The 10,486-nt window shown below is 48.2% G+C and overlaps 1 protein-coding gene across 1 annotated transcript in view; it reads left to right on the plus strand.

The window, feature by feature from the left end:
• Positions 1-10,486, plus strand: part of MAP3K15 (mitogen-activated protein kinase kinase kinase 15) — a 164,483-nt gene that overhangs the window by 148,253 nt on the left and 5,744 nt on the right. The window contains exons 19-24 of the mRNA XM_042782662.1: positions 1,384-1,541; positions 6,047-6,230; positions 6,883-7,066; positions 7,557-7,710; positions 8,688-8,873; positions 9,511-9,616. Of these exons, the coding sequence (XP_042638596.1) occupies positions 1,384-1,541; positions 6,047-6,230; positions 6,883-7,066; positions 7,557-7,710; positions 8,688-8,873; positions 9,511-9,616 (972 nt within the window). The remainder of the gene's footprint in view (positions 1-1,383; positions 1,542-6,046; positions 6,231-6,882; positions 7,067-7,556; positions 7,711-8,687; positions 8,874-9,510; positions 9,617-10,486) is intronic.

Here is a 10,486-nt window from a genome sequence, read left to right on the forward strand (position 1 = left end):
GGTCAATGACATGAGACAAAGTATATGTGAACTGCTGTATGAAAAGTGAATTTACTCTGTAAATCTTCACCCAAATCCTAAAAAAAAAAAGAAATCTCTATCAGAACAGGCCATAGCAAACACAACAGCTTCCCACACACAACACACGTGTCTTGTGTTTCTTATATACAAAGCAATAGTGCTGCCAGGCATACAATGGTACAGTACATACATAATCTATAACACATATGCCTTGATAGTCGTAATAAAAGCCTATGTTACTGGCTTATATATGTACTGTATTGTACTTTCTGCCTAAAAAGTTTGTATCACAGTATCACATGCTTTAACTCATCGGCAGCAATATCCAATTCTGTGTGTCTCTTGAATGTTGTAGTGTTATCTCTGTTTAATTTTCTTTTGAAAATATGGCTCCCAAATGCAGCAAAACCAGTGCTCTTGATGGCAGCAATAAGAGACAAAGGAGCAGTATCGCTTTGGAAATAAAACAAAAGGTTATTAAACAACATGAAGGTGGAAAATCAGGGAATACTATTGCTTGCAATTGATGCATGCCACTCTTGGCAATTACTATGATCCTCCAAAAAAAAAAAAAAAAAAAGGTTCTCTAAGCTGTTAAAGGATCAGTGCCACTGAAAAGCTAATGCAAGAGGGACCTATATCAGATATGGAGAAATTGCTAATGATGTGGATTGAGGACCAAACACAAAAGCAAATCCCTCTCGGCTCATTGACGTCACTGCCGAGACACGAAGCTTGTTTGAGATGCTTAAAGAAAAAGCAGTAACAGACTGTGATAGGGTGTTTTCACAATGCCCAAATCATATAACGTCCTGTTTCACAGAATGTGTTGTGGATGTTAAGCGACGCATAGCCATACTTCATAAGCAATAACTTTCCCCTTTAGAATCAAGTACTTTTTCATGCATGTTCTCGTAGCTCTCTTCTATTCCTTGTTAATAGCATTCATCACATGCTACCATTGCTGCTTCCATCATCATCATCATCATCATCATCATCATCATCATCATCATCATCATCACATCTGTTTCTTCCACTAGGCAGCTCCTTGAGTTCAGGCATTATGTTTCTTCTATTTGAGTCTCCCTGTACTTGGCAGGCACTACTAAATGCTTATTGAGTTGAATTGGGCCCATTTATCCTTTGAGGGGCTTGAGCGATCCTCTTTCAACATGACCAGTATTAAAGGAAGGCATGTTTTATATGTCTTGTCCAGGAAAACATGCAACCATGTTATTTATGCATAGGGCAAGGCTCCATGCATTGTGATTAAAGGCATTCAAGTTAACACGCTTGATAACTAATGGTCCACTTCACTTTTAAGTAATATGGTGCCCGTGATCTTGTTCTTTCTCCAAACAGGCACTCTGCAGTACATGGCGCCAGAGATTATTGATAAAGGACCTCGTGGGTATGGTGCCCCAGCTGATATCTGGTCCCTGGGCTGCACCATCATTGAGATGGCAACCAGCAGGCCTCCATTCCATGAGCTTGGTGAACCCCAGGCAGCAATGTTCAAAGTAAGAGCTGTTTGCTACTCCAGGTTGCTGGGCAAGGTACAGAGACCATGTGGAGTCTGAGTCTTTAGAGGGCAGGTTTGGGAGCTGGGACTTGAGCTATCAGTACTCTCTCTCTTGTGATTCTGAAAACTCCCAAGTTAACAGGAAGGGTGATCCACGTATTATGGCCCACATGGTTCTGATTGACCAGTATGGGTGGGGATTTTACAAATGGACATGCTAAAACTTTGGAATGGACATGCTTGCTTGAGACCTTATGGGAAGCTGATGCCAGGACAGCCTTCTGTGTCCAAGGTCAGGTCTGCAGCTTGTGGTTCTGACATATTTAAGGGGCTCTCCAGCCCTGACTTCCCACGGAGCAGTCTTGTTCCCTCCATTGCAGAGGAAGCAAGATGTGAGGCCAAATGCTGAATGGCTACTCCTCTGGAAAGTGAGGTTGTGGTAGGACACAGCAGCTTGATATGGTGTGGTTCCAGAATTCCTTCTTCATGGCTTCTCTGCCAATATGGTGGCCTCCCTCATCCTGCTCCTGCCTTAGAGCCTCATTGCCTACATCTCTTGTCAGCCCCTCCAGCTTGGCCTCTTCAGCAGAAAGAATTCAAAGGCCTAAGTATAGGATGTTCAGTTCGCTCTGAGTGCTATATTCTGTGGGTCCCTGCCTTTGCTGCTCTTCTTCTGGCCTGCCCCAGGACTCGGGCCCCTGTAGAAGATGCTCAGACCTTCACACCAGTTGCTCACTCAGCTCCAAGGCCAAGACTTCAAGTTGACAGGGGTCTCTAGCAACTGCAGTCCTCACATAACCTTGAACACCAAGGCTGGAGGACAGCAGTGACCACCCCCCTTAGATGTTTATCCATGACAGACCCAGTCGGGGCCGTGCAAGTCTCAATCTCATCTGTAGCTTCAGTCACAGGCCTTGGAATAAATAGTAGCTGGGGCTAAGGAGAACATCTGGGTTACCTCAGAGCCAGGGCTCTTGGTTTTCTAATCTCCTGACTTCCTGGGTACACTCAGGCACACTCAACCAAAGGCTGTAGTTCTGTCCCTTTATCCTAGAGCATGAGAGACTCCCTCCACTTCTTTTCTCTTCCTGGTTCTGGTCAGCTCATTCTCTTAGCTCATTAGCTATACAAGTTCTTTGGAAATATGTTGTTTTTCTTAGATAGCTTATGTATTAGTTTCCTAGGGCTGCTGTAACAAAGGACCATAAAGTGAGTGGCTTAAGAAAACAGACGTTTATTGTCTCACCATTCTAGAAGCTAGAAGCCCAACTTCAGGGTGTCTTCGGGGCCACATTTCTCTGAAGGATCAAGGGGAAGATCCCTCCTTGTCTCTCCCAGCTTCTGGTAGCTCCAGATGTTCCTTAGCTGTGCCAGCATCACTCCACTATATGTCTCCGTGTTCACATGGTTGTCTTCCCTCCTTTTCTTTCATGAAGACACTACTCAGATGGAACGAGGACCCACCCTACTCCAATGTGACCTCATGTTAACTGATAACATCTTCAGAGACCCTGTTTTCAAAAAAAGTCATGTTCACAGGTTACCAGGGGTGAGGATGTCAGCATACCTTTTTGGAGGGATACAATTCAATCTCTAACAGCATAAAAAGTCTATTTTTTTTTTTTTATTGCAAATAAGAAACATCATTAAGTAAGTAATGTCCTGTTCATTCTCTTAAAAGACACTGCAGAAATCATTTCTGGGATCTCTAGAATCCTTCAGGAAAAGATCAAAAAACCTCTGGGCAGTATTAGAAAAAAGGGGAACCTCCCTGCCATCCCCAAGGAGACCTTTCTAGCAACAGCAAATCACCCTTAAAAGTGGTGTCTTTGTAGGTGCCAGGGAGCTTCCCACACCTGCTCTTTCCTTCCTGAGGGCCATGGGAGAAGCTTCCCATTTCTACTGGGTTCTTGTGTCTGCCCCCTTTGCCTGTGGGCACTGCCAACTCCCCTCCCACTCTCAGTAGGCTACCCCTTGTAATGGGCCCTGCATTTTAAATCTTGATCATTTGCATCCCTCTAGCCTTTACTAAAAAAACCAAACCCACTGCCACCGAGTCAGTTTTGACTCACAGAGACTCTCATAGGGTTTCCAAGGCTGTAAATCTTTATGGAAGCAGACTGCCTCATTTTTCTCCTGTAGAGTGGCTGGTGGATTCAAACTGGTGACCTTTTGGTTGGTACCCCAAAGCCTTAACCAGAGCTCCTTATCCAGCCTTTAGTGTTCTTAAAAACCCAAAATTCCTGAGCTTTTAGAAGGGTAAGTGTGCCCTCCCTGGTCAAGTCTGCAGTTGGCTTTCTGTAGCACCCAGATCCCCCTTAATGGGGACACAAGGAGGCCGAGTTGACCGGAGATGGCCAGGGAGCTGGGAGTGGACCTGGTGGGCTGAGTGGCCTCTATCTCTGGGTCATTGCAAAAGAAACAGGGAAGATGACAAAGTTCAGGACAGCAACTCTTAAGAGAGAGCCACCCCGGCTGGGGACAGTTTTGCAAGATGAACAGGTAGGCCTTGTCATGGAAGCATTCCCATGTCACAGTGATGAGACAGACCCAATTCTTGCTCCTCTACCGGCCATAGGGACAGAGAGCCTTAGCAGGACAGTGATTCGTGGACCAGAAAGTGGGAGCTGAAGCAGAAGGTCTCCCCTTTTAGGGACTGAATTGTGTCCATCCAAAATCTGTGTTGGAATCCTAACCCTTACATTGGTGGGTATAATCCTGTTTTGACATAGGTTTTTTTTTTTTAATGTTAATTAGATCATACCCCAGTAGCGTGGTCCTAAATCTAGTTACTTCTGAGTTATCAGAAGAGCACATTAGACACAAAGACACACATCCACAGGGCCAGGGGGCAGACAGATACCATGTGGACTGTCTACAAGTCAAGGAACCATGGGACCCCTGGGTAACGAACCAGGGAGGGAATCAGCAAGGCCAAGACCCTGATTTGCACTTGTAGCCTCCAGAACTGTGAGAAAATTAATTTCCGTTCTTTAAAGCCACCAACTTGTGTTACAGTAGCACTAGCAGACTAAGATAAGCTGGAAGAGAAAGGGCAGTGCCCCCCCCCAGCCAGAGTGCCCCCACGGGTCTGTTTCTGGCTTTGGGTGATTGGTTCCTTGTCTATGCTTTACCAGCTCCAAGGGTTTGTGTGTTGCAAACTACCCATCTGAAGCTGGGGAGTTTAAGCTCTGAATACACAGAGGCTGAGCGGCAAGTGGGGCATCTCTTGGAGCTGCTGTATATTATGGGACAGATAACAGCTGCCTTTGGGTCCCCTCTTTTAGAGGATCCTGCAGTAGGCCGTGGTCCGAGTCCCGTGTCCCGTCTTGGTCATCTACTGTGTGGAACCAACCACCACTTCGAGGCTTCCACTAGTGAGTGTGGGTTGACCGGTTGGTTCTGGTGCTGGTCTCTCCTGGGCTCGCTCACTTGGCTGCACCCCACAGGATGGCGTGTGCTGTGACATGGCCTTGCCCACCTGGCAGGTGTTGCAGCTGGGATGGCTGAGCTGTGCTCCATGTGGTTTTTCATCCTGGGTTTCTTCACTGTATGGTGGTCCCTGGGTCCCAAGAGGACTAGAGTGGAAGCAAGGAGGGCTCTTAGAACTTGGGCTCTGAAACTTAGTGTCACTTCCACCACATTCTATTGGTCCAAACTAAGGTCCAACCTGTCACTAGCCCTGCACGAGGTGTGTGGTAGTTAAGGTTGTGTGTCAACTTGGCTGGGCCTGGTTGAATGGCTGGGCAGCTGGATGTAGTTATTATTCTCCAGGGTGAGATTGGTAATTAACTCTATGGTAGAATCTACTGGAGCAACTGAATAGCTGCTTTAGGGATGTGGGCTGCTTTGAGCATATAAGAAGCAACTTTGAGGAAGGTCTCTAGCTTTTTGGCACATTTTGAACTCTGCATGTAGCCAAGTCGTTGCTTGCCATGCCATGCCCATCTTGGGACTTTTTCTGGACTTCAATTAGTAGCCTGCCATGTTTGGTGACATTGGGACTGTGCCTTTTCACTTGTCGACCATGGGTTTGTCAGCCTCAGCAGTCAGCTGCTGCCTGAATGAAGAAAGGCACAGAGCTTCAGTGGGCCAGGAACAGGAGGCAGAGCTGAAGCCCAGGGTCGAGGGGCTTTCTCCCCAGCGCCTAGAGCCTGGCACTTTGAACTCGGACTTCTAGCCTCCAGAAATTGTAAGAATAAATTCCTGTTTGTTACAGCCATCCCATCTGTGGTATCTGTTAGAGCAGCGCAGAGGTAACCAAAACAAGATGGTAGGTGTAGAGGTTAGTATTGAAAACATGCACCTGGATTTACCTGTGAAGGTTGGCAGTTCAAGCTCACCAGCTGCTCCATGGAACGAAGATGGGGCAGTCTACTTCTGTAGAGATTTACTGCATCAGAAATCCAGTGCGGGTTGCTATGAGTTGGAAGGAACTCGATGGCAGTGAGTTTGGGTTTTTGGTTTTCACTGACAGATCGGCTACCTCTTCCTTAAATGCAGGTGGGGATGTTTAAGATCCACCCGGAGATTCCACAAGCCCTTTCAGCTGAAGCCAGAGCCTTCATTTTATCCTGTTTTGAGCCTGATCCCCACAAACGTGCCACAGCTGCTGACCTGCTCAAGGAGGGTTTCTTAAGGCGGGGGAGCAAGGTCAAGAAGAACCTAATTGCTTTCAAGCCGTCAGGTGAGGCCTCCCTGGACTGCTGGAGCCGGGCCACTGCACTGAGCAGCTGCAGACTTTGGCCCCAGGCAGCAGGGATTGGTGCAGCAGGTTTTGGGTAGCCCATGTCTGTTCGACTTGTTGACAGCGGCAGACAGAGCCTCCAGGGGACTGTGCTGCTGCCCCCCTTGAGACAGTCTTTCCTTTGAGGTGGTGATGAGGAGGGAGGCTGCCTGGATGAGGGCTCCTGTCTTCCTGGGGCAAAGCCTGATTTCACAGCACCTGCTGCTGACCCTGACCTTGATTGAAGGGTGTGTGAGGACTCCTACCTGTGGTGGCTGTCTTGCAGATCACCAAAGCCAAATGACCTTTCTGGGGCAGCAAGTCCCAATGACTTTGATCCCTGAAAAGGAGGCTGTTTGGTTTCGTTTTCCTAGTGTGGATTGGGGTCACAAGCCATGACAGAAGGGCTTAGTGTCTCACTTCGTAGAGCAGAGCGTGGTCCTCTGTCCAGCTGCTTGGGCTCCGCACAGGCTTGTTAGAAATGCAGTCTCTGCACCCTGCTGACTCAGAATCTTCATTGTAACGGGATAGGGGAGGGTACTGTTTGGATAGTGCAGTTTGAGCAGCTCTGGCTCCCTGGAGCTCACCTCCTCCCTCCCTCTCTCCTTCACAGAGGGGCTGCAGACCGAGGCCTTGGACCTGCCTGCACCAGAGGAGCTGGTGGGCAGTGGCGGCAGTAGCAGTGAGCACAGCTCCGCTTCCCCTGACTCGGATGCCCAGCCTGACGGGTTCTTTGAGAAGGCCCAGGCCCCGGCCTCTGAGGGGTTAGGCAAGCAACCCCTCAGTTGCCACTTCAGGTATGGCCTGTCCCTGGGCTGTGGACCTGCGAGAGGTACTTGTGTGCCTCGGGCATAATACTTGCAGATAGAATCCAGGTGGCAGATAAGGGCCTCCATCCATACGGGGCACAGGCCACCATGCCAGTAAATTTATTCATTTGCTGTCCCTCCCCCTCTTTCCCCTCAAACCCTGTTTGCCCCTCCCTCCTCTTTGCCTCTTGCCCCTTCTGTCCTCCCTTCCCCACTTCTACCCCAGCCCCCCAGCACTGGCCCATTTCTACCCCTGTCCAGCACTGGCACTGTGGGGTTAGAGAAAACACTGCATTTTCCTTCAGATTTACCTTCCTCTTGCAAGTTCCAACCATCCCCTGTAGTGCCAGCTTCTTGAGGGTGGGGACTGCATCGTATTCATCTCTTAACACCTGCCCTCCCCAAGGGTCCCTAGCCTGGGACTCTGCTGGGGAAGGTGCCCGGGACTGCAGACATTGTTGCATGTGTTTGCCCATAGTGTTCCAGATGAAAGTGCTGCCTCGGGCCCAGAGGACAGGGACCTGGGCCTCTTCCTGCTGCGCAAGGACAGCGAGCGCCGCGCCGTCTTGTACAAAATCCTGTGGGAGGAGCAGAGCCGGTTGGCTTCTAAGCTGCAGGAGTGTGTGGCCCAGGTACAGGCCTTGAGGAAAGCACCCATAAGTATTTCCCGATTTCCTTCCCTCCTCCAACAACACAAAATAGCAAGAGGAGAAAAACAAAACAAACCCACTGAAACAACTTGCAACACAGTGGCGAGTCCAGGCTTTGGTGGGATGGTGCTGCCCCCTGGTGGCTAAACCAGCCAGATGGCTGCACAAAATCCAGAGGGTAGGAAGAGCCTCCCAGCCAGCCACTAGGAGGCAGGCAACTCCCTAGCTGTAGGCTCTCTCAAGTGTCCAGGAGGATAACAGAGCTGCTCTCAGAAGCTGGGAGAACCACCACTTGTGGAGGAAGATTTGAACTAGGAAGTAGTAGTCACAAACTGATCCTCCCCCTCCTTATTTTGGCTGGGGAAAGTCCTTTCATGAAGAGGCCACTCACCCGCTATGGAAACAGGCTCCATAGCTTCTGATGAGGCCCCATCTTCCTCCTCCTCATGGGGTTTAGTTGTGAGAGATTGTGTGTGGACATGTGAAGGCCAGGGAAGAGCAGAGGTCAGATGACCCTTAGGGAAGACCTGGAATTCCAGGAATGAATGGAGACCGCTTGCCAGGAATCCCACAATTCCATTAAGTGGATAATTGTCACCTAGTTTACCTCAATTGTGTTGGAAACCCGAGGAGGGGTCGCTATGAGTCAGGACTGACTTGACAGCAATGAGTTTAGTTTCCCTCAATGGGGCAAAGTGGTTAAGTTCTTGGCTGCTAACTAAAAGGTCAGTGGTTTGAACTCACTGGAGAAAGATGAGGCAGTCTGCTTTGTGTAAAGATTTTTAGCTTTGGAAACCCTATGGGGGCAGTTCTACTCTGTCCTATAGGATTGCTATGAGTTGGAATCAACTCACGGCAATGGGTTTGGTCTTTGGTTCCCTCAATATTTCTTGAGTTTTCCTTCTTTCTCTGACTTAATCAAAATAATTTTTCTTTTTTTATTTTCTTGGGAGGGTCAGAGTTCAGAAGAGTTGCACCTCTCAATTGACCACATCAAGCAAATAATTGGGATCCTGAGGGACTTCATACACTCCCCGGAGCACAGGGTGATGGCATCCACAATTTCAAAGCTGAAGGTGGACCTGGACTTTGACAGTTCATCCATCAATCAGATTTACCTGGTACTGTTTGGATTTCAGGATGCTGTAAGTGTTCCATCTGGCCCTACAGAACCTGCCAGAGGCAGGGAGCCCACTGAAGTTGGCTCATAGCTAAGACCATAGAGTCTGATTACCGTCTTCTCCTATTGCCCCAATTCTCCCCACTTATTAACCCCAAGGGTCCCACATTTCTGCAATGCCCTCTAAACACAGTGTGCAAGTACATGAGATGACATCTCAATGTATGTGCTGATTTGCATTTGGCCATGAAGAACACGAGTATAACACAGGAGTTGGGAACACGGGGTGTCTGCTGTTTGAGTGGGTGTGGGGTTTAAGCTTATGTGTCTGCCCAAAGAGATGACAGTTCCTCTAGGCCAGAAACCATGTCTTGTTCACACTTGTGTCCCAAGTACCCCACATGGAGCTTGACACTTCCTAAGTGCTCAGTAAATGCTTGTTGAAGTAACATACAGAGCCCACTGAGGCTGATCTGATCACTGTACCCATCTCAGACCCCAGCATAAGTCAATCTCAAGGGAAGTACAAGTAGATCAGAAAACCAGGGCGGCATGGTTGGCACTTTATCTCAAACACAGTAGAAGCAAGTTAGATTCGGTAGGACTAACTTGTATTTCTTAAAAGCCATTGGATGAGCAATATGAGGTTTTGTGATTTTCAGGTAAATCAGATTTTGAGGAACCACTTAATTAAGCCCCACTGGATGTTTGCTATGGACAATATCATCCGCCGAGCAGTGCAGGCCGTGGTCACCATCCTCATCCCAGGTAAGTGGCGCCTTTGTGGTCAAGCTATGGAAAGTATCAGAGATCTCCTCTGAAATCAGCATTGTTGCTTTCTCTGTTCCATCCTGGTATGTACTTCCCTGCATTTGAGTGAATGATGTCATAGACCCCTCCGGGAGCCAAGGTTCTATATTCTAAAAACCTTATGGCTTTGTGCTTATACACTCCTTTGGTGTAACTGAGCTGTCTGTGAGTTGATCTCTACACAGAGTGTTGAACCTGTAGGTGAGGATCCCACATTGTCTGATATCCACTATCCATTTCAGTGTGTGCTCAGCAAACACTTCTTGGTTACTTGATCCTTTAACACTCAGGTCTTCTTTGTGGTAGCTGTAGTACTTTGACTTTTGCAGCCTCTGTTCTGAAATGTTAGGGCAGCTCCAGAGCAAAGTTCATTCACCTTTTACAGTGGCTTCTTCCTATCAAGAAGGGGAGGGGCTTTAAGCCTATTTTGTTGACAGTGCCACTCCCTCTATTTACTTTGCTCTTTGAGGTCATCTTGTCTGTCCTTCTGAATGCTCTTTCTAACCAAGGAAAGGCTTGTTAAATCCAACACTTCTTACTTCTGCAATCCCAGCAGGCAACTTTCTGAAGTGAAAAAGCCCCCAGGCCTGGTTTTACCTTTTTCAAGCTGCCCTTGGTTAACTCAACTTTAAGTCTCTCTCTCTCCATCTGTAGACTATGTTGTTGTTATGTGCCATTGAGTCAGCCTGACTCATAGCGACCCCTCCTTGGGTTTCCGAGGCAGTAGATGGCCCCATCTTCCCTCTGAGGAGTGGCTGGTGGGTTTGAACTGCCAGCCTTCTGGTTAGCAGTCAAGTGCCTTAGGCACTATGCTACCAGAGCTCCTCA

This window comes from Orycteropus afer, unplaced genomic scaffold (genome assembly GCF_000298275.1).
Source record: "Orycteropus afer afer isolate SDZICR_OR568_19922 unplaced genomic scaffold, OryAfe1.0 scaffold00404, whole genome shotgun sequence".
Classification (NCBI taxonomy): Eukaryota; Metazoa; Chordata; class Mammalia; order Tubulidentata; family Orycteropodidae; genus Orycteropus; species Orycteropus afer.